Source organism: Ischnura elegans, chromosome 9, assembly GCF_921293095.1.
Source record: "Ischnura elegans chromosome 9, ioIscEleg1.1, whole genome shotgun sequence".
NCBI classification, from domain to species: domain Eukaryota; kingdom Metazoa; phylum Arthropoda; class Insecta; order Odonata; family Coenagrionidae; genus Ischnura; species Ischnura elegans.
Window position 1 is genome coordinate 106,453,572 of NC_060254.1, and position 25,616 is coordinate 106,479,187.

At 36.4% G+C, this 25,616-nt stretch overlaps 1 protein-coding gene across 2 annotated transcripts in view; it reads left to right on the forward strand.

Moving 5' to 3' along the window:
- Nucleotides 1–24,101, forward strand: part of LOC124165219 (venom dipeptidyl peptidase 4) — a 133,755-nt gene extending 109,654 nt beyond the window's left edge. For both annotated transcript variants that reach the window (XM_046542506.1, XM_046542507.1), the window contains 5 exons: nucleotides 3,837–4,024; nucleotides 4,138–4,332; nucleotides 4,668–4,828; nucleotides 16,685–16,896; nucleotides 23,890–24,101. In XM_046542506.1, coding sequence (XP_046398462.1) covers nucleotides 3,837–4,024; nucleotides 4,138–4,332; nucleotides 4,668–4,828; nucleotides 16,685–16,896; nucleotides 23,890–24,000 — 867 coding nt within the window. In that variant the 3' untranslated portion in view covers nucleotides 24,001–24,101. The remainder of the gene's footprint in view (nucleotides 1–3,836; nucleotides 4,025–4,137; nucleotides 4,333–4,667; nucleotides 4,829–16,684; nucleotides 16,897–23,889) is intronic.
- Nucleotides 24,102–25,616: the final 1,515 nt, after the last annotated feature.

Below are 25,616 nucleotides of genomic sequence, written 5' to 3' on the forward strand. Positions count from 1 at the left end.
TCCTCGTCCATTTCATCTGTTTGAGTCGGTCCTTGGTGAGTGGTGAGCAGCCCCAATGCCATCTATTAGTTAATCTTGTGGGCCAAAGCAAAGGGAGTTTTCTGTGTATAAACCCCCGCCAAAGTCATGGTAAATGTAAGCGTCCTGTTAGTGCAATTGGTTAGAACACCTGCCAGGAGGTTCTAGGTTTGTGTCCCAGTCCGGTCGCATTTTTACCCTCTGATTTCTGGCTTTTTTCCATCTAACACAGCACCGTTGTCCTCGTTCTTTTTCTATCAAATGTTCCTATCCCTTTCTTTCCTTACCTGAGAATTTATTTGTAAATAAAAAAAATGTTATCCCAAACAGTGTCCATGGATAGCATATGTTCTGTATAGAGTTGAAGAGCACAAATAATTTGTTTGTATATCTGGGGATTACCAAAAGCCATATTCGGTATGCCCATTAGATTCTATGAAGATATCTAAGAGATGTTGTAATACATACCTCCGTGTTTACTATTGGACATTGTCGCAACATTGTTTGCGTGGTCTTTTGGGTATTTGACTGATATCCATACTATATTAATTGATTTAGCACGGATATTGCATGGATTTCATATGTTAATCATCGGCAATGTTGTCTTGATGTTTGTGGGATATTGATTGCTGCTTGGGAGGGTATCATATTTCCTGTAAATCATATTATTCCCATTTATAGCCTTGGGAAAGGTTTTAATTAAAACATTTAAAGTTTACAATATATTTAAATGTAGTGGGCAGGCATTCAATGTATTTTTCTCCCATTAAAAAAATAGTTGTTGTTTTGGAAATTCCTGGACTCCTTTTGTACAGGTGGGCTAAAATTTAGGAAAAAAATACATGCTATGTGAGGGGCATTGCCTGCAGTTGATCAATGTATTTTCATCATTTGCAAAAAATGAAAAACTTGAAAAATAGATCAGATTAGAGTATAAAAGAAATTTGATGTAATAAAATGGGTTCTCATCCAAACCCACACAGCACACGGACATCTATAGGAGGTCTGGTGACTGTCCACCGAGTGGCCTACAGACATCCGCAGTAGGCCGTCCGCATTTATGCCAGAGGATGTCTGCATTTCAGTAAAAAAGACTGCCTACGGATGTCCTGAAGGTGTCCAGAGAGAAACACCTTCAGGACACTCAAAGGACAACACATTTAGGTTAAGATTGAATTTTGTTTGTTACCAATAAATACTAGGTCCAGACAAGAATTTAAATAAATAAGGCATCAGAGTCATATTAAATATTTATTAGACTTCTTTAGTACAAGAAGCTAACAAAAGAAATTATGTATTACTTATTTTTCTTCTTCCTCTGCACTGCACCTGTAATGATGAATTATGTATAATATACATAATTATGGAATTGTGGCAGGGCATCGTCTCTTGTATAAAGGTCTGATGATATAAGGCAAGGAAGCTATAGTCTCATCACTCTAGGGCTTAACATACTTAAAGACTTATCGTAAATCATAAAGTTAAAATTGCGAAACCTGTCCATAGTAGGCCCTCAACATTTTTGAAACTTTTCTTTAAGAAAAATGTGTTTTTGGTTCCAACATGAAGATGAAATGCATTTCATACGTGGAGACTAGAAAGAATAAGTATAATGTTGCACATTGTATAAATTTGCCACTTTGAGCAAAAATACTAATTATGATGATGATGACAAAGTATACTTCATAAACTCAACTCTTTTCTGATTGAATTGACAAAAAAGGACATGAATCAGTGAAGAAATTACAATTAAATAAGAGATTATGTATTTATGCCATGTTAAAAGAAAGGAAATTTTTATGAAAGGTCTCGATAAAAAGGTCACTTAAAAAGAAATAAGCACGTTGTAAATTCTCTGCGTAAAAAAGAATAAAGTAGCAATTTTATTTGGATGACTCAATTTTCATTCTTTTGTGCCTAAGTGTGTGTGTCACCTTAAGAAAGTTTTTCAAAGAAACTGTTGACATAAATTTTGGTCCAATAGGACTTCACAAGTGTGGTCAAAACTTTCGTACAGATGGGACACTGATTGGACGTCTGCTGGACATGCGAGATGGGACAGTGTGCGGACGGATGGAAAGGATGGCAGCCGGTCATCCTCTGGCTGTCCTGAAAATCCACGGACAGACATCCTTTGGCAAGAATGTGCTGTGTGGGAAGTTATCTAGCATTTGCATTTGTCCATCTGGTGAATTAGTTTTGAATAATCGCTTAATCGCTTAATGCTGAGCTCAAAGTTTGGGCCACTATCACAAAAGCTGTCCAAAGCTGCCGTTATTTGGTCCACCCCTTCTGCAAGAACTCTTCTGGTTAACATTTAAACTTCTTCTGGTTACTTTGCTTTCACAGGAATCTTCATTTGACGATATCATATTTCTCTTCAGTCGTAATGAGCACCATTAATGCTCCGTTTATCTTGGTGATTGAGATCCCAGTGAGAAATGGGTGGTGGAATCCACGTGGAACCCACGTGGAATCCACGTTGAGTGGTGGATATTTGGTGGTGGTGGATATTGAGTGGTTGGACCCACGTGGAATCCACGTTGATTTCAAGTGGATTTGTGGTGATTATCATAAAATGTTAAACAGAATTTCTAATTTGTGGAACTTAACTCTCTGGTGACATTGCGTCATTTATCATCCTGAAACCACGCTAGTTATGTGAAAATGTATCGCACATTCTATTTTTATATAATTCGTGGAAAGGCAGCCATGAGAGCACATGAAAAATCGTAGACACATAGGTATATAGAAGGTTTAGATATAGAGTGGTTGAGGTTTTAATGGTTTTAGGACAGCACCAACTGCTGTTTTAATTTTTCCACCAAATTTCCACGTGGGTTCCACGTTGATTCCACGACCAAAAACACGTGGTATCCACGTTAATTCTCCACGTGGGTTCCACGTGGATTCCACCACCCATTTCTCACTGGGATTGAGTTCTTCCATATCTTCCCTCTCCTCTTCTGCCACTCCCACGATCCCTTGCAAGTGCAGCAACTTCACCAGAAATCTCATTGTCAAATCTTTTAAAGGAGCTCGCCGCTTCCCCTCACACATGACTCCAAACACCTCTTAGCCAATCAGTGGTTACAGCTTCCCACACTTGCTTTACATTTTCGATGGCTGACATAATGTCATAATTCTTCCAAAATGATCTGATAGATTCATTTTAATCCCCATCAACTGTCTATATAATGCTTTCAAAATACATACAGTTTTACATATCTTGCTTTAAACAATGATATTCATCCCTGGTTCATTGGTTGTAATATTGAAGTCATGTTTGGCAGCAAGAATGCAATAATCACAAGAAAAGGGATTTTGGTGTAAGCTTATCTGTCACGATGTCCAGGTGCATTATCAAGGATCAATAATGCTTTTGGTGGTAGATCTTTGTCATTGCAATGGGTCAAAACATTTGGAAAAAGTAGTTCCCAAACCATTCGAAAAACAATTATAATTAATTAATTAATATTAGCAGGTGTAACTTTGCGGAAAACCTTTATCGTAGGAATAGAAGGAATAATAACTTTGCTATTTCCACATGGTCATTTATTGAGGTGGTGGTTTCATTAATGGTTTCGTTACAGCGAAACATTATCAAGGTGGCCTTGACAATGTTACGCTCTAACAAAACCATGGTCAGTCTCAATAAATTACCATGCGGAAATAGCAAAGTTCTCAAATTCAAAGGAAATTCCACTCGAAAAACAATTTTGGTGTCACCGAGGCCCTTTTGCTGCTCATCCTAATGACGGGCAAATGCTGCCTTGAATATGTTGTCACTGCTCACAGAGTTTGTGAATCTGTTCCAGGAGGGAGAACGTGTGTTAACATGGGAGAAAAATATGGGCCTGCACACTCTGTTGGAGAATAGAGAGGTGCCGGAGAAGATGAGACTGAAGGTTCCTCTGCCTGGTGGTTTGGATGCAGAAGTTGCGCTGCGCCTGCCCCCCAACATGGACAAGTCTGGAACTACAAAATATCCCATGGTTGTTCTAGTGTATGTTTTGCACATTAAACCATCAGAAACTTTGTCAAAGGACTGACTGAACCATGAAATGTTTTTCATATGTATGGATTTTTTTATAGTTGAAAAAATGTGTTGTGTTTCAGTTATGGTGGTCCAAACACGAATCAAGTAAATGATAGATTTGAAGCTGATTGGGGGACATATCTTGTTACCAACCGAAGTGTAATATACGCAAGTATTGATGCGAGGGGGTCTGGACTCCGTGGAGATAAACTCCTCTATTCCGTCTACAGGAACCTTGGTTCTTTTGAGGTGGAAGATCAAATAAATGTCACTCGGTATGCTTTTCTTTCTCATTCATAAGATTACGTTGTATTGATTTCCCCCAATTGTATTTCAAGAGTTAAATTGAATTATAGCTTCTCCAAATTTTTTCATTTTGCTGACTAATCAAAATGAAAAAAATTGGAGAAGCTATAATTTTCATTATTTTTTTGCATGCAGAAATGTGATGTTTTTAGTTCCCTGCAGGTGTGGCAAACTCTGTTTCACTCTAGCTTAACTTTCAGCTTTTTTCTTCTAAAACCTCTGTCAATGTTTTTGAATAGAGAATTGGCTACTGGAACTGGAGAAGGGCACAATTGATTCCAGAACATTACTTTTTTCCTAATAGGTATCTTCAGAAAGCATTCCCATTTATCGACAGCAATCGAACTGCCATTTGGGGCTGGAGTTATGGTGGATATGCTACTGGAATGGCATTGGCTAAGGACAGTGAAAATGTATTCAGATGCGGAATATCAGTTGCTCCTGTAACTGACTGGGCATATTATGGTAAGCTCATAAAAATGTGGCGCCTGCTTAAGGGCTTCTTATATTTGTATATGATTTATTCTCATTCCAGCTGTAACTAGACCCTCCAGTCAGAATTTGGAAAATAATTCTTTGTAAAAATTATTCCAGCACACTTATTAACATATTGCATAGTTTGTGTTGCTAAATAATAATATTTGCGTAGTTTTCCTTGTTGGTGGCAATGGATTCCAGCAACAGCAGTAATAGGGAGTTGGGAGTGTGGAAATTAAATTATTATTCCTTTCTGGGGGAATGTGCCAACAAAATTGGGATGGGTTCACTAAGTTTACATGTACAGTAGGGCGGATTGGAAAAATCGATTTTTTTCAAGTCCATCTGGCCCAATGAAAAAAAGTTGTGGGACCAATCAAAAATAAGGCCTGAAAAATTTGAGACCTCTAGGTGAACCCTTGACCCTCGCTCAAATGCAATTTTGGGGGGGAAGGTCGAAATTCGAAAAATATAGTATTTTATGGTCATTTCCTATAGATTTTGCCGAGTTACTGTCCCTTAGGTAAAAAATTTCATGCAATTTGACGTATCTGCCACCGTTAAGCCACAAAACGCCTAATTTGAGTCTGCGTCCGCAAAGAAAATATTCCAACGCCCACGCAGCGTCGCGGATACAAGAGCTGCAGGCTGATCCCCTCCCCTCCCCGCTCGCATCTACCCCTCCCACGCCTCCAATACAGCAAAATTCATCCTGCGTATGCTGCTAGGAGGTCGTTTATCTTTGATAATATAAATCAGAAGATGGTAGAAGGTAATGGAGGAAGCTTAGTTAGACGACTTGTCCATTATTAGGCGCCTCGTCGGGGTTAAATAAATCGATGTTACCAGCTTTTAGAGAAGTGATGAAATATTTTTAGATCCGAGAACGCAGGAAAGGAGCCTACGGTCCATGAAAAGGCCTCTCGAGTGGCTATACAGGTGTGCTAACTTCAGATATGCGCTCCAATTTCGGCTTTGTCCGACCTATGTGATTAAATGGATTTTGGGCGAAAGCCGCTCGCGTCCCCTCCCCGCAAGCTTCTCCCACGCGCCAAATGCACCAAAATTCACACCAAGTGCGTCTTACTTCGTTAGTCTAAATATTTAATGTTTCAGTATCGTCTGTGGAGGAACAATCACGAAAGAATTTTTCAATTACCTGCTTTCCAATCTGTATTTGTTATGTCAGTGTCATTCCTCGTCTTTCGCTGTTGTCAACAAAGTTTTGTGAATTTCTTCAAGAATTTCTTGTCCGTACCTATAATAAAAAGAAATATTTAACTTCAAATTTGAAAGTATATCAATAGATTTTTGAAAATCCAAAGCACTAAGGTCAGATGTAGCTGGAGGTACTGTGGTCTCTCTCCAATATGTCATCAGCGATCAGTAGTCCTTAAAGTTGATATTAAAATCCAGCACTTTAAAAAATCTCAGATCGGCCGCCAAACGCATACTTGCAACAATGCAAATTCGGTCCTTAGATTGCCCTCCCAATGTTTATGTCGCAAATCTAAGTCAACTTAGTGCAATTAGCAAATAGACCTCTGTAAGGGGTGAAATATGATTTGATGCTCTACGGCGAATGATGTGGGTAAACTCTTCTCGGAATTCAACGAAATTTATCCCTGATAATGAGCCCCGAGTCGGAGCTTGAAACGTTTGCCATTATGGAAAAATTAACCCGGTGGGAATCCCGAGAAGAGTTTACTCACATAGCAAGGGATGTTGGAATTATGCTTGTAGCATAGGGATGATGCCTCCTTTTTGGGCGATATTTACCATCGCATTCAAATCCTTTATATTTTTGTGTATCTAATTTTCACTCGGAAAGGAATCGAGAATCGCAGATTTTATAACTTTTGCTAATCCTCCGACGGGGGAGGCAAACCCAAAAGGGGGACCCTGTTTCTTCAACTAACATAACACATTCCCCTCTAAACTTGGATTGATAAGTGCTCTTGCCTTTTTTCATCAGACAAAAGTATTGTCTTTCACTCCATAAAAATGTAGCTCTTTGATGACACCCTTTGATACCTCTCTTTTCGTATTCACAATAATTAGCATCTTTTTCTGTCTACGTAAGTAATTCTTGCAAACTACCTAGGATGTTTCTTACGAAGTTATGATTTTTGCGTCAACTAAAGTTGCGGGGACGATCATAGCTGTTTCTTGGTTCTTGCATATACTTCTATCACATTTGGCAGGCGCATTTTCCACGCAGAGGTTCCCGTTTGAGTTTAGTCCTGAATTTTTATTTGATGAGGAAGATAGAGATAAAAATCGGATGATTTCTCTTCAGTTTAATTTTCTTTGGATGAATTGATGAAGAAAATTTTTGATACTGATTTCCCATACAAAAATTGACGATGTCGACTCAACGCTCCTGATGATTCTCTTTTTTTTCCTCAGTTGTCGAGTTTCTTTAAGACTCAATCCAGCAGCCATCATCTTTAGTTTCGTCCGCTGGTCTCTCAACATACTTCTTCATTGTGGGGAACATTACGCTCCTTCTTGCACTTACACGCAAAAATATCGCATAATTTCAAATGTTCTTTCAAAAGTTCTTGAGTTTTGTACTTCAGCAAAAACCCTACTTTTGGCCTATTCGCATTTTCCGTAAGTTTTAGTACTTCCTGTTGTACCGCTAAATCCATTTAGTCACACACATAATGGAAGAGAAGCATCACCATAGTTCGCACACCTTTATAGCCACTCGAGAGGCCTTTTCATGGACCGTAGGCTCCTTTCCTGCGGTCTCGGATCTAAAAATATTTCATCACTTCTCTAAAAGTTGGTAACATCAATTTGTTTAACCCCGACGAGGCGCCTAATAATGGACAAGTCGTCTAACTAAGCTTCCTCCATTACCTTCTACCATCTTCCGATTTATATTATCAAAGATAAAGGACCTCCTAGCAGCATACGCGGGATGAATTTTGCTGTATTGGAGGCATGGGAGGGGTAGAGGCTAGCAGGGAGGGGAGGGGATCGGCCTGCGGCTCTTGTATCCACGACGCTGCGTGGGCGTTGGAATACATATTTTCTTTGCGGACGCAGACTCAAATTAGGCATTTTGTGGCTTAACGGTGGCAGATACGTCAAAATGCATGAAATTTTTTACTTAAGGGGCAGTAACTCGGCAAAATCTATAGGAAATGACCATAAAATACTATATTTTTCGAATTTCGACCTTCCCCCCCTAAATTGCATTTGAGCGAGGGTCAGGGGTTCACCTAGAGGTCTCAAATTTTTCAGGCCTTATTTTTGATCGGTCCCACAACTTTTTTTCATTGGGCCAGATGGATTTGAAAAAAATTGATTTTTCCGATCCGCCCTAATGTACAGGGTTCCCACTTAACCGTGAAAACCTTAAAACCATGAATTTTGCCATTAAGCCTTAAAAATATCTCAATCTTGATAGTATATTACGATTGACTGGTCAACTATGATATGTTAATCATGTTTCAAGGTTAGGCACGCGCAGACTCGAAGTGGATGCATTTATCTACACACGAATATTCGAAGTGTAGTTATAGGTCTGTACTATATGACGACACATTGACCGATATTTTCCATTGATGGCGGAAGTCTGTTATTTTGTCTATGCGTTTCACTTTCAGAGATAGCTTGGGATGGACTTGTATTTGAAAAAGGACGAATGAAATACAGTGGAACCTCGTTAAAACGAGTACGGGCTATATCGACACTCCCGCTATAACGAGAGATAGCCGATGCACCGTCAATTGACCCTATAATAAGCGTGTTAAAAAATTCGTTTTTACGACACCCTTTTGGTGCTGCCTTTCGCCATAGCGAGGGTTTTACCGCCGGAAGACTTTCATCAAGACTCCTTAACCTCTGTAGCGATCTGTTAGATATGAAGTTAATGGAGTGCTCAGTCTCAAATTTATGTGGTAAACTGTCGTTCGATAAATAAGTAGTTAATTTTGGTGAAAATATTGTGGCATTAGCATTCGCGAATGCTTCATCTTCTTTTGTTCATCAGGCGGCAGAAAGCACACGGCAGCATACCCGCACGTCCGTGAGTTGCGTGAATAGAAAGCATTTAATGGCAGTCACCATGGCCAAAAAAACACCAAACACGTCTAAGCCAGAAAATAAAAATAAAGGAGTAATATGAGAGTGTCGAAATTAATTTATCTTCCTATTCGCTCCTCACAATTAAAAAAAACAAAAGCGCCCAAGGAATGCAGACGATGAAGAGTTATAAGGAGCTTTGTTCGGGTGGTTTTGCCCACTCCAATCTGCGGGAACTCCTGAGAAAGGGGCTATGCCTAAGACTAAAGCGGAGTATTTCAGGGATAGATTGCGAATCGAGAATTTCAAGAGTTCGGAAGGTTGATTATACTAATGCAAAGCACCCAATCTCCCCTCATAATTGCTGGTGATGCCTGTGGTGTAAACCCGAAGTCGATGAAGAAAGGACTCCGATCATAAGTATCTTTAGAAGTATTCCCCGCGTCATATAACATAGACGAAACGGAACTTTTTTTTACAACTCCCCGACAAAACCCTTGCAGTATGAGGTATTTCTTGCAATGATGCCTCTAAAGGTAGTGCGCCTTAGCGATGATGTAGGATGTACGAAGCAATGATACTCAGCATGAATTGTCCAGATGGACGTATTTATTCTCCGTTGCGGATTTACAAGGGTGAACTATCCGGGTCAGTGGTCGGAGACGTACTGGCGCTTTCTTCTGTCACGTGGGTAGCCGAGCATCCCCTGGTGGCCGCTGGAAGAACTCACAGAACAACTAACTCTCGTTTGCAGTGCCGTAGTAAACTCGGTGTATCATTTCAAAAACGTCGCGAGCGTAACACTCAAAAAGAAACTTTTTCAACAACGGCAATTTTAATCACGTCATTTTTCAGGCTTAGCATACTTTTTACCGTAGATGATGAAGATATTACATTATCTGATAGAAAAAGTCTTCCAAGGCGGGAACGTTATACAACATGCCACCGTTTTCGCCTGCAGAAACAAATGTAATGCGTTATTACACTTCACTGCCGCTTAACTGCAGAAACAATAAACACACACCAATGGAAACCTTTGAGGCATTAAATAACCGCGATACTGTTTTATCAGTTAATTTTTGAATTTTCAGTGGAAAATACCAAAATAATAGAATGATCACGTAAATGAACTAATTAAGTGCATAGAAAAATGACTTCGTCGGTTGTGCATTGGCATAATGATTGACGAAACAATGCTTTCCATGATTTTTATTCAGTGCGGCGCTTATAAATTGTTTGAATAGTTAGTCGTTGTTTGAGTAAGGAAATTTAGTGATGCAAAAAAATCGCCTTTCGTCTGGATTTATGCTAACATTTATCGGATAGATGTTTATATGTCGCCGCACCACTCCTGTTCCTGTATATCTGTTCGCAACAGGTATATTGGCTATTATTTGCTCCACCTCCGTTAAAGCGACAATTCGCTATAGCGAGTGTTTATTATTGCACCGTGGGGTGTCGTTATATCGAGGTTGCACTGTAACTTGCATTTCTAATGGACCCAGAATGAACCATTTACGAAAACTATCTGATATGTAACACGAAGTTTGGTTCCCACACAAAATGAGGGCACATACCATATGCTACGAAATATGAGTTTGCCATTGGAATTTTTATGAGGAAACATTTCTGCGGCAAATCGTCTCTCAGTTTATGGCAATTAGCTCTCAATAGACTGCGCTCCCCTATTGGAAATTTCTTATAAGTCTTACAGAATTCTGATAGGATTCTATAAGTCTTACAGAATTCTTATAGGATTCTATAAGTCTTACAGAAATTCTTATAAGAACTTTGCATTTCTTATAGCATTCTATAAGAATGTTGCGCAGGTCACATAACTTTCAGGTTTTTATCCTGCATGCATTTAAGTCACCCCCTATTGGAAATTTCTTATAAGAAAATTTCTTATCAGAAATTGGGCATATTTCTTATAAGAAAATTTCTTGTAAGAATTTTTCTATAAGAAAATTTCTTCTAACTATCAGTTACAAAATGTTATTTATAACAAATTTTCTGATGGAAATATTTATTATAAATATTATATCAACATGCTTAAAACACTTGCGCAAACTTCTATTAAAAGCTACATAAGATTTACATCCCTACTGAGAGTACAAAGTTAGCATTATACCTAATTCAATCCAAATGTAGACGCCTATATCTTATACAGCAAACCTAATGATTTCCCATGAACCAAATGTAGATGTCTATCATTAATGTACATCAAAAAGGACATTGAAGCCCTGTAAAGTTCACCTGGCTGGCCAGACAAGGCGAGATACCATAGAGGTCTTTATCAGGGCATGGGTTCTGTATAGGGTTAATGTCCCCACATGCTAAAAGAAACTAAAATCAATGAAACCAACGATAGCCTAGAATGATATACTGATAATTGAATACAACTTTGGCAATCATTACGCAATGAAAGATACAGGAATTGCAATATGGAATATGATTTAACCAGGAAAATTGAAGAAGCAAATGAAAAAAAATTCAAGTTCCACTGGGGATAGGTACTTCAAGAAATTATTTGGGAAGGAAGAGTAAAATTTGATAAATCAAATGCATATGAGCAATGTTTATTTAAGATACCAGAGAGAATGAGACCTCTACATGCAGATTTAGATAGATAATGAAAGAAATAAGCAAAGCAAAATGGAATATGATGCCATTTTGGAGAAAAGGATATGTAGAATATGGCTATCAATAATTGCAAGATTTAGGGAAATTAATAGGAATCACAAAAACACTGATTGAGAATAATAGTTGATGTATTTTCCATAAAATAATAACTGTGCAGATGTTGGCATACTCATACAAATTCATTCTCATTCTCTTCAGAGACGACTAAATCACTCACTTTGTCCATTAAAACACTGTTTTCATTAAAACTTCCTCTTCCCTATTGGAAATTTCTTATAAGAAAATTTCTTATCAGAAATTGGACATATTTCTTATAAGAAAATTTCTTACAAGAATTTTTCTTATAAGAAAATTTCTTATAAGAACTTTTCTTATAAGAAAATTTCTTATCAGAAATTGGGCATTTTTCTTATAAGAAAATTTCTTATAAGAATTTTTCTATAAGAAAATTTCTTGTCGGAAATTGGGCATATTTCTTATAAGAAAATTTCTTATAAGAATTTTTCTTATAAGAAAATTTCTTCTAACTATCAGTTACAAAATGTTATTTATAACAAATTTTCTGATGGAAATATTTATTATAAATATCATATCAACATGCTTAAAACACTTGCGCAAACTTCTATAAAAAGCTACATAAGATTTACATCCCTACTGAGAGTGCAAAGTTAGCATTATACCTAATTCAATCCAAATGAAGACGCCTATATCTTATACAGCAAACCTAATGATTTCCCATGAACCAAATGTAGATGTCTATCATCAGTGTACATCAAAAAGGACATTGAAGCCCTGTAAAGTTCACCTTGCTGGCCAGACAAGGCGAGATACCTTAGAGGTCTTTCAGGGCATGGGTTCTGTATAGGGTTAATGTCCCCACATGCTAAAAGAAACTAAAATCAATGAAACCAACGATAGCCTAGGATGATGGTCTGATAATTGAATACAACTTTGGCAATCATTACGCAATGAAAGATACAGGAATTGCAATATGGAATATGATTTAACCTGGAAAATTGAAGAAGCAAATGAAATAAAATTCAAGTTCAACTGGAGATAGGTACTTCAAGAAATTATATGGGAAGGAAGAGTAAAATTTGATAAATCAAATGCATATGAGCAATGTTTATTTAAGATACCAGAGAGAATGAGACCTCTACATACAGATTTGGATAGATTATGAAAGAAATAAGCAAAGCAAAATGGAATTTGATGCCATTTTGGAGAAAAGGAAACGTAGAATATGGCTAACAATAAGTGCAAGATTTAGGGAAATTAATAGGAATCACAGAAACACTGATTGAGAATAATAGTTGATGTATTTTCCATAAAATAATAACTGTGCAGATGTTGGCATACTCATACAAATTCATTCTCATTCTCTTCGGAGACGACTAAATCACTCACTTTGTCCATTAAAACACTGTTTTCATTAAAACTTCCTCTTATGTTAGATATGCCACAATCTGAAAAATATACATGTCTATCTAAATTAATGATGAAAAGTTTAAAATTCAACGAAACTATCTGTTTAAGGTAACTTAATTTTAGGAATGCCAGTTTTTTAATACTTACCAAATGAGGTCAATGCCTTATTTTGGTTAGAAGCACACGACTTATTTTATTAAACTGCTATCACAAAGACATAGTGAATGATTAACATATAAAAGCAATCCCTAGCAACCTAGCAACCAAACAAGTTTTGGTTGTTAGGTTGCTAGGGAACCATGTGAACAGTATCCTGCAACGTATGCAATCGTAGTATACATCGGGTGCTTTCCATTCATTGACACACGTCGACACAAGTCAACTTGCGTCAAGGTTTTCGTGTTCCATTCGGTGTGTGTCGCCGACTGTTGTGACACAAGTCAACAAACGGTAACGCACAGGAATAGGAGAGTTATAAACAAATGCCGCGAGCTGACACAAGTCGACGCGTGAGTCGCATGAATGGAAAGCACCCATCGTGGTTATTCATGGCCCATATCGAACTTCCATCGGTCAAGTAATCTGTAGACTCGAAACAGAGAGATCTTAAGAGTCTACAATTTTTCATGTGCCCTCAGCTATATATACTAACAAGTCGCATTAAAGAAGCCTCCGCTTCTTGGAACCATATATGTCAAATACCATGCTGAAAAAACCAGGAAATTAGCAGAACATTACTTAAAAAAGAGTTATGCATAATTTCAAAAAATTATCTTATGTAGAATTCCTTAAATAATTATCAATTGCCAACATAAGTTATGGTGACACGCCTGCTGGATAAAAACCTAAAAGGTATGCGACCCGCACAGCATTATTGTAGAATTCTATAAGAAATGCAGACTTCTTATAAAATTTTTTGTAAGACTTATAGAATCCTATAAGAATTTCTATAAGACTTATAGAATCCTATAAGAAATCTGTAAGACTTATAGAATCCTATAAGAATTCTGTAAGACTTATAGAATTCTATAAGTCTTACAGAATTCTTATGAGAATTTCTGTAAGACTTATAAGAAACTTCCAATAGGGCCATAACTTATGTTGGCAATTTATAATTATTTAAGGAATTCTTATAAGATTTTTTTTGGAAATAATGTATAACTCTTTGTTAAGTAATGTTCTGCTAATTTATTGGCGTTTTCAGCATGGTATTTGACATAAATGGTTCCAAGAAGTTGAGGCTTCTTCTTATGAGACTTGTTAATATATATCCCTAAGAGCACACGAAAATTTGTACACTTATAAAATCTGTCTGTTTCGAGTCTATAGATTACTTAACTGATGGAAGTTTGATATGGGCCATGAATAAGCACGATGTACACGCAACGCGGAATTTTCTTATATACTCTTGATCGAAGCTCCCAGCCAATGAGCTGTCTTCTCCGGGTTTCTATACTACGATTGCATACTTTGCAGGATACGGTTGCCATGAAAACCTTGTTTGGTTGTTAGGTATTGCTTTTATATGTTAATCATTCACCATGTTTTTGTGTGACCTGTTTAATGAAATAAGTCGTGTGCTTCTAACAAAAATAAGGCATTGACCTCATTTGGTAAGTCTTACAAAACTGGCATTCCTAAAATTAAGTTACCTTAAACAGATAGTTTCGTTGAATTTTAAACTTTTCATCATTAATTTAGATAGACATGTATATTTTTCAGATTGTGGCATATCTAACATAAGAGGAAGTTTTAATGAAAACAGTGTTTTAATGGACAAAGTGAGTGATTTAGTCGTCTCCGAAGAGAATGAGAATGAATTTGTATGAGTATGCCAACATCTGCACAGTTATTATTTTATGGAAAATACATCAACTATTATTCTCAATCAGTGTTTCTGGGATTCCTATTAATTTCCCTAAATCTTGCACTAATTGTTAGTCATATTCTACCTATCCTTTTCTCCAAATGGCATCAAATTCCATTTTACTTTATTTATTTCTTTCATTATCTATCCAAATCTGCATGTAGAGGTCATTCTCTCTGGTATCTTAAATAAACATTTCTCCTATGTATTCGATTTATCAATTTTTCCTTTTCCTTCCCAAATAATTTCTTGAAGTATCCCAAGTCGAACTTGAATTTTATTTCATTTGCTTCTTCAATTTTCCAGGTTAAATCATTCCATATTGCAATTCCTTTATATTTTATTGCGTAGTGATTGCCAAAGCCATATTCTATTATCAGTCCATCATTCCAGGATATCGTTGGTTTCATTGCTTTTAGTTTTTTAGTTTTAAAATGTGGGGGGCATTAACCCTATGCAGAACCCATGACCTGAAGGACCTCTATGGTATCTCGCATTGTCTGGCCAGTCAGGTGAACTTTACGGAACTTGAATGTCCTTGCTTGATGCACACTAAAGATAGACATTACATTTGGTACATGGGAAATCATTAGGTTTGCTGTGTACCAGATATAGGCACCTTCATTTGGAAAAAAATAGGTATAATGCTAACTTTGTACTCGCAGGAGGGGTGTAAATCTCATGTAGCTTTTTATAGAAGTTTGCACAAGTGTTTTAAGCATGATGATATGATATTTATAATAAATATTTCCATGAGAAAATTTCTAATAAATAACATTTTGTAATTGATACTTTTGATAAGAAATTTTCTTATAAGAAAAATGCCCAATTTCTGATAAGAAATTTTCTTTTAGAAAAATTCTTATAAGAAATGTTCTTATAAGAAGAATTCTTTTAAGAAATTTTCTTATAAGAAAAATGCCCAATTTCTGATAGGAAATTTTCTTATAAGAAATTTCCAATAGGGCAGGCTGAAAGGCTGTATTATTTGCTCTAAAATATTTGGAAGACAATCAATTCATCTGGTTTTCCATGGATACAGGGAACACATATGTTGTGAACTATTGGTGGGTAGATGAGTCATAATCCAGCTCATATAACTTGGATTCATGGTGAACTAGGGTTAAAACAACATATTTTTTCAGGGTAGGTGGCCACTGGTGCAGCATAGCTACATCTCAGTTATATGTTTCTATTGTTCAACCAAGCAATTGATCCTGCTGATAAGTAACATGGATTAATTAATCTATAAAATAATTCATGATTCCTATTTCCTAGTAATAATAACATGCTACTTTGGTTCACCACTCAATAAAAATTGGCAGTGAAAAAATTGTTATGTACCTGTAAAAGAGGTATACATTTTTTGTGCCATCCTACTCCACATGATTTACTACTTGACATCATTAGGAAGATTGGAACATATGTATTTGTTTTGTGAAACCTGAACAACCTATCTGGTTTTATAGCATCATTTATGCATATTAAAAAAATGTGGATCAAAAAATCTCCACTACACCCTCAACTACATTTATTATCCTCTACTGATTTTAGCTGAATCTACTGAAATTTCACATTGTTCTCCAAATAAAATGTATGCTGAAGTATTTTATGGCCGAGCAGTTTGTGCATTAGTTAATACATTCTTTTAATTTCAAGGATTTGTTACTGAATTCGTAAAAGCTCTTGGTGGAAAATTTGCATGATGTATAGCTGTAAAGTTTGAATTGCTGGTGTGGCTAATTAGTATTTTTCTAATTTAAAGTGTGCAAATGAGCCGTAATGAGTGGCATATTTGGTTATTTAAGTGTCTGTTTAATAGTAGAAGTCTATATCTAAAAATTACTCTTCTTCATTTTAATTTTCAGATACTATGTACACTGAACGCTATATGGGGCTTCCGACTCCTCAAGACAATTTAAAGGGTTATGCTCGGAGTAATTTAAATCACTTAGCTCCAAAACTAAGAGGGAAGGACTACTTGTTGGTTCATGGAACACTGGATGACAACGTCCACTATCAGCAGTCCATGATGTTATCTCGGGTCTTACAAACCAGTGACATTTTATTCCAGCAGTTGGTATGTATTTAAAACATATGTTCACGGCTATTATTGTGGTGTTTTTGGTTTATTATTGTGGTGTTTCTTATAAGGTTCCTATTATGGAGATTATTTGCATTAAGACTTTAATGTAGTTTTGGTAGCAGGGCCATTTTTTTCAGCCCCTATCACTCATTAACATGTTGCGTACCAGGGTAAGATAATGTTTAGAATATAACTTTACCCAATTAAACGTTATGATGCATCAATTCATTATGAATAACGAAAAACAACTGAAAATGTACTAACGAATACGTATTGTACGCTTTAAAGTTGTTTAGGTTGACGCACCTAAATGACAAGAATTCTCGCCATCTGTACGCAATGTGTTAAAAGAAATATTATAATGTTTTTTAATGGTAAAAGTTATTTACACTTATGGGTATGACATGGCATTATTACCTAGGTGATTGTGGTAGGTGATTGTTTGGTGAATGAGCCATATTAATGGATATTTTTGGTCTCATGGATTCCTGATGTAGTCCTGTCTTAATGATGAATGGTCTCTTTCTTTTTCCTTAACCAAAGGGAGGGTAGTACTTTGGAACTAACAATGAGCTTCAACAAATACCATGAATTATTGTGATACAGTAATAATAATTATTATCATTTATTTGTCCAGCGATTAATTTTGGATACAAATGAGGAAAGTACAACGAAGGACAAAACGACTTCGTTTTCTTCCTTAGATTTATTTTCTTGGTACAACATGTTTCAGCCTCAAGAGGTCATTTTCAAGTGCAAACATTTTTTTGGCATGTCTTGTAAATTTATGGCCTGAAGGGACTTAATAAGGTTGGAGGGGGCATTGGGAGGGGGAGAGGTAGAATAGAATAGAAATTGAAAATGAAATTTATTATTCCGGTACAGTGTGTCCCGTAGGAACATATATGGTTATAAATATAATAGAGTCGGAAATATTACAAGAATAAGTAGATTTACATTATACATCGATGTCACAGAATGCGACTAAATATATGACAGAGTAGAACAAAAATACATATGTATATATAATTATCAGCAAGACAAACATATGATCTCATAAATACATCTGATTTTATTGACTTTAGCATCAGCACAATAATCAGTTAACTTTAGCATTAGCACAATAATCAGTTAAGTTACAATATTCAATTTACATGTAGCAATATTTCATAATATTTCATTTTGAATTGACTTGCATTTTTAGATTTTTTTTAACCGCATGACAATTGATTCCATATTTCACAAGAGGTGATATAGAAAGACCTAGCATAAATAGATGTTCTATGGTATGGTATGTAATGGTAAGGTAATGGGTGGCGGTTATGGTGAGAAATGGAAAAACACAGTGAGAGGACAGCGTTAATGACCATATGATGACTTGGAAAGGGCCTGTCTAGCAAGCAGAGGATTAATGTAGATGTTGGTTATCAGTAGGTGTGGAGTTGGGCGGGATGGTTAGGGGTTTTCGTGAAGTTTAGAGAGACTTGTAGGAAGGGGGAAATTCTTTCAAAAAGGATGTCATGAGTTGAGATGAGGTGGACTGGATGCTGCACCCCAGGACAAAATCCTGTCCTCTTTTGAGAGAGCTGAGGAATTGGATGCGTAAAATTCTATTGTACATATATCCTACCCTTGAAATCTGCACGTATGACGGAGAAGAAGCATTACTGCAAGTCAGTGGTGGCTGGTGGTCATTTATCTAGGATGTGCATTAGAGCAGATATGGGATGATTTAATGATATTACCGTATTTCTCCGAATATAGTCCCCCCCCCCCCCTAATTTTGAGGCTTCAGTTTCGGGAAAAGTTTAAAAAATGCATTTGAATATAGTCCAAATACTTTACTTTTACCACAGGCATTTTTGGAAAAAAAGGGGGGACTATATTCAGACATATACGGTATGTTAATCCTAATCCATGAGCATCATATTTCGTCGTAATAGAATACATAACAAGCAAAACATATCACTGGTACATTCTACCCTTAAAATTGCATGAATAGAAATAGTATTAGCATGCCGAAAATAATTATTCTTAACACACCTTTAGAAGTGAGGGTAGATGAAATTCATTCTTCTTTCCTTCTTCTGAGCAAACTTGTCTATCACCTTGTCGTTGAAACCTTTGATACCATCCAGGAACTTTTTTTCAATTGACAACATAGCCAAATCAGTGAGCCTGTCCTCGTCCATCGTGCTACCTAAAAATGTTTTAACAGGCTTAAGGGTTGAAAAACACCTCTCTGCTTCACTGGTTGTCATCGGAGTTGTCACCAGAATTTTCAGTAGTTTACTTGTTTCACTGAATGTGTTTTGAATGTTATTGTCAACAATGAATCCTAGGAGAGCAACGACACTAGAGACTTTCCATAAGTCCTGCAAATTACGCATGTAAATTATTTCAAGTTTCAAAATGAGTTACACCCTATGAGGAAGTAGTGTAGAAAACGGCCATACAAATGACTCTGTTGCAGTTGGGGACTAGGATCAAGGTCGGTAAGGCACTAGATAGTGTAGGTGACGGCTACACCACTACACTACCTGCGAGTCACTCACCAAAAATATGCGCCTGCACACTCGCATCGTTTTGAGTCTGCTCCCATCACCCATTTGAACTGTGCATACCCCCCCGCTTACTTCGTCCCGCCCGAGTTCCCGTAAACGATCGCATAAACCGAATATGCAACCGGCGCGATGCCTCGGGATCGCACACTTGTAGAGAGGTGAATTCGAAAAGGATATTGCTGTAGCGTTCGAAGCTTCATGTTTCTTGCATATGCAGACAGGATTTTTATCCTTCTCGTTGCAAAGGAATAGTTTTCTTTTATAATTCGTTCATCTTTCGGTGTGCACTTGCTAACATGCGTATACACACACGCCGCCACCACTGCAAGATACTGGAAGATACAAATCAGCACACGGTTGGCGGTTGAGTCCCTGCCTTTCGAACGGCAATTAGCGATACTCCTGAAATTTTTATCCTTTTTTATCCCTTTCAAATTTTCTCCGGCTTTATATTCTTCCAGTGTAACTGGAGCAGATTCTACCATAAAGCGATTTCGTTTGAAATTTTTCGTTTCGAAAGTAAAAAGTCGAGAAAGATATCAAGGGAAGAGAACAGTCGCCATTCAATTAGCTGTTAGGGAATATCATACACCAGGGAGTGTTTCTGTTGTTTTACGGGAGATCGAAGAAGATCAGTCTTGAAGTGAATCAGAAACATCAGTTCAAGGACCATCTGACCAATTCATCATCATCTGCATGTGATGGAATCAACGATTCCAGTTCCGCAGTCCAAGATAGTAAATCCGATGGTGACTCAGGCGGAACAGCAAATGCACTTCTCTATCCAATGAAATGCAGCTGCCCTTTTATGCTGCATATTCCAAATATACCAGACAAATTTGGAATCAAGTACTGGGTTTTGACAGATGTGAAAACGGCCTAAATGAATTTCCATATTGTGGCAAAGATGTAGATTGGCCATCAAGTCAAGTGTTGGGGAAATAAATAGATACAAAAGTGCATAAAATTAAAGAATTCAGGAATAAATGTAACTTGTAACAATTATTTTCCATCCATCTAGCTAACAGAAAATTAGAAAAAAATGGAAAATTACTCTTGTAGGGACAATCAGAAAAAATAGGCGTGTTGCACGAATATCCATTCCACACGAGTGTTCAAAAATAACTAAGGCCATATACTCTGATGTAGTATCAGGCAAAATAGAACAAGAATGTACTTTTACTCAGCAACATTGTCTATGACGACACTAATTCCGAAACAAATAAAAAAAAGCTAGAGGCAATCCAATTCCATAATAAAAACAAAGCGGGAGTAGACATGATGGATAGCATGCATCAATTTATTTATGTCTCCAAATCCAACAGCCACATCTCTACGGACACAAAAAAGAAAAAGGTGCCAAATATCACTATATGGCATGAATTTCCTTTCCATTTTCCAAATTCCTTTTAATGTGCAAATGGCTGGTGTACAAACACCCCCTGCCATACCCTATTGGAAATTTCTTATAAGAAAATTTCTTATCAGAAATTGGACATATTTCTTATAAGAAAATTTCTTATAAGAATTTTTCTATAAGAAAATTTCTTATCAGAAATTGGGCATATTTCTTATAAGAAAATTTCTTATAAGAATTTTTCTATAAGAAAATTTCTTATCAGAAATTGGGCATATTTCTTATAAGAAAATTTCTTGTAAGAATTTTTCTATAAGAAAATTTCTTATCAGAAATTGGGCATATTTCTTATAAGAATTTTTCTTATAAGAAAATTTCTTCTAACCATCAGTTACACAATGTTATTTATAACAAATTTTCTGATGGAAATATTTATTATAAATATTATATAAACATGCTTTAAACAACCGCGCAAACTTCTATAAAAAGCTACATAAGATTTACATCCCTACTGAGAGTACAAAGTTAGCATTATACCTAATTCAATCCAAATGAAGACGCCTATATCTTATACAGCAAACCTAATGATTTCCCATCAACCAAATGTAGATGTCTATCATCAGTGTACATCAAAAAGGACATTGAAGCCCTGTAAAGTTCACCTGGCTGGCCAGACAAGGCGAGATACCATAGAGGTCTTTCAGGGCATGGGTTTTGTATAGGGTTAATGTCCCCACATGCTAAAAGAAACTAAAATCAATGAGACCAACGATAGCCTAGAATGATATACTGATAATTGAATACAACTTTGGCAATCATTACGCAATGAAAGATACAGGAATTGCAATATGGAATATGATTTAACCTGGAAAATTGAAGAAGCAAATGAAATAAAATTCAAGTTCCACTGGAGATAGGTACTTCAAGAAATTATATGGGAAGGAAGAGTAAAATTTGATAAATCAAATGCATATGAGCAATGTTTATTTAAGATACCAGAGAGAATGAGACCTCTACATACAGATTTGGATAGATAATGAAAGAAATAAGCAAAGCAAAATGGAATTTGATGCCATTTTGGAGAAAAGGATACGTAGAATATGGCTAAGAAAAGGGCAAGATTTAGGGAAATTAGTAGGAATCACAAAAACACTGATTGAGAATAATAGTTGATGTATTTCCCATAAAATAATAACTGTGCAGATGTTGGCATACTCATACAAATTCATTCTCATTCTCTTCAGAGACGACTAAATCACTCACTTTGTCCATTAAAACACTGTTTTCATTAAAACTTCCTCTTATGTTAGATATGCCACAATCTGAAAAACATACATGTCTATCTAAATTAATGATGAAAAGTTTAAAATTCAACGAAACTATCTGTTTAAGGTAACATAATTTTAGGAATGCCAGTTTTGTAATACTTACCAAATGAGGTCAATGCCTTATTTTGGTTAGAAGCACACGACTTATTTTATTAAACTGCTATCACAAAGACATAGTGAATGATTAACATATAAAAGCAATCCCTAGCAACCTAACAACCAAACAAGTTTTGGTTGTTAGGTTGCTAGGGAACCATGTGAACAGTATCCTGCAACGTATGCAATCGTAGTATACATCGTGGTTATTCATGGCCCATATCGAACTTCCATCGGTCAAGTAATCTGTAGACTCGAAACAGACAGATCTTTTAAGTCTACAATTTTTCATGTGCCCTCAGCTATATATACTAACAAGTCGCATTAAAGAAGCCTCCGCTTCTTGGAACCATTTATGTCAAATACCATGCTGAAAAAAAACAGGAAATTAGCAGAACATTACTTTAACAAGAGTTATACATAATTTAAAAAAATTATCTTATGTAGAATTCCTTAAATAATTATCAATTGCCAACATAAGTTATGGTGACACGCCTGCTGGATAAAAACCTAAAAGGTATGCGACCCGCACAGCATTATTGTAGAATTCTATAAGAAATGCAGATTTCTTATAAGAATTTTTGTAAGACTTATAGAATCCTATAAGAATGTCTATAAGACTTATAGAATCCTATAAGAAATCTGTAAGACTTATAGAATCCTATAAGAATTTCTATAAGACTTATAGAATCCTATAAGAAATCTGTAAGACTTATAGAATCCTATAAGAATTCTGTAAGACTTATAGAATCCTATAAGTCTTACAGAATTCTTATAAGAATTTCTGTAAGACTTATAAGAAATTTTCAATAGGGTATGCCTTTTACATGGCTTGCATGTCAGTGTAACTACCAACAAACTCAGACTACCAACAAATGTAGATATAGTTGTAGATGAATAAATCGTCCAATGTATGCATGCAATACAAAAAACATTTCGTGGTAAGAGTGCTGAAAAAATTATTGTCTGTCTGAGATTTACGATAAAGCAGTAATTTTATTACTTAATCGTAAATTTTATTTATGCAAATTTTTTATGTCCAGTGAACCGATTGTTTAAATATTAAACACAAATTTTGTATTGGGTACATTATTTTCATGATTAGACTTGCAATTGACTGCTAAATATGGTTTATTTCATGATTTTATTTAATAATTGTTATTAACTTTTGACATTGGAAATAATATTTAATATTGTTAAAAAGTATCTTTAATGAACTTATTTAACAATTTACACGATGAAACTGAATATTGGATGAAAATGAGGCGTTCGATTCCAAAAAAACATTAAATGGGTCAAATGACCCCTAGCCGTCCTTCTAGGTAGAGTGAAACTCCCGTCCTCCTAGTGTTAAGGCATCAAAAATTTGTTTTCAGTCCAGGGATACCAGACTATCCTTAGTTATTGAAAAATTTGCTTTTGCATTTTTAATAGAAGTATAGTCTCACCTTTAGCACTAATTTTGTTGTAGTACTGATTGAAAAAGAATAGGCATGTACAAAAACTTCAAATTTTTGAGAACCTGATTGAGTTAAAATTATTATCAATATTTAATTAATATCTCACTTGCACTGATAATTGTTTCATTTCATAATGCAAATATTTACTCCTATTTATAGTCATGCATCATTTATTTTTCCAGACATATCCTGATGAAGAACATGGTCTTACCGGTGTACACCTGCATTTATACCATTCCATGGAACATTTCCTAAATGAGTGCCTGAGACTACCAACAAATAGCTCAGCATGACCAAGATATTATTCAAATTTGTAACATATTTTGCATTGAATATGCATCGGACATTTTGGAATTTTTGAACTGATCAATAAAGTTCTCTTTTTTTAAAACAATGGTTAATACAGAAGGTGTGACAAAAATCATGAGTGAAATAGAGGTTTATGCTCTGCCGAACCAAAGACAATGGAAGCGAGTCCTTGCCATGGTGCTGATGCAGGAGGAAATAGGGGCACGCCCAGAATATGCACAGTACATACATACATACATACTAGGATGAATACTTGAGATTTAGTCTTAGTTTTGCACTCCTGAATAGGGAGTTTCCTTCATCAAAGAAAACAAAATGCATTGATTGCTATTCGTTACCCACCATTAGGGTTTTCGTAATATACAAATTATTTGGTTTTAGAAATACCTGTTCAGACGAATGGCAATGGTCAATTTTATCCTCATTTGAAAAAGGCCAGATTGGCGCCCATGTGATTCCACTCCACGTGACGTCACAGGGACCTAGTTTCTACACGAGTAGTCAGGAGTTTTACATCGTCTGAGATTACCAATGCATGCATGAGGCACAGAGCTCAGGGAAACATCTCTTAATAATCACTTATTAAAATTGTCTAAGGTCTGAAAGTTTCCTTCGTTTGATAAGGTATTAATAATCCTTATTTAAGCCAAGTGCTACCAGCTGGCAGGGTACTCTGCTACCTGCTAGCATCCTGCGTCGTATCAGCGCTCAAAGCCTTGCCCCAAGGTCTCCTACCTAGGCGACAGCAGGAACCAGAATGACGTCACACGGTGTTTTCCCATCATTCATACTTAGCCGTCGCGTTTTCGCGCGTTTGAAAATTTTCACTTTTCATTTAATCATGAAAAATAGATATCGTCATTAAAAAATCTAAAAGCGTGAAATACTATTTATAAGTAATAATATTTCGATTTAGGAAATAAAAAGAAGTAATTAAAGTAAACCACCCTATTTGCATCAACGTGTCTGCCAACACATGCCACAAAATGTATCTCTGGGCTCTGGGATATATAATCAACCCTTGGACCAAAATATTTTGAATATATTGAATTTTTACAGTCAGCACACATGAAGACTATTATCATGTCCGTGAGTTAAATAATAGCAGGCTTCCAATCAACACAACAATTTATTATCTATGGCACAAGCATCTCACTACACCACGCCACGACCGCCACCATGATCCTCCTTCTGCCACAATCCCTGAACGACTGACATGATCCAACCCAAGATGGAGGCGGCACGAAGCACATGACATGAATATACATACACAACATCCTCCCCCTTTTCAAATAAGAACACAAAGAAAAACAAACAAACATATCACTGTTGTAGCATAGTCAGTTCGTAAAATAACTCTCAAGATAAGGTGGTGGTCTCGTTTCCCGCTTCGGTCGGGAGGTCCTTGCTGATTCTCCCGGATCTGTCATTGGCTGTGTTGCACTACTACTGGTGGCAGCAAGGCCTGTCTGTGCAGTCGAACAATCCTCCCGAGCGCTCTGTCCTGCAGACTCTCTCTCTGGGGCCGGGTCTAATACTAGAGGAGCTAGCTCCTCCCTCCTCCCATGGTCTCTGCTGTGAATGGGTGCCTGTTGAGGGA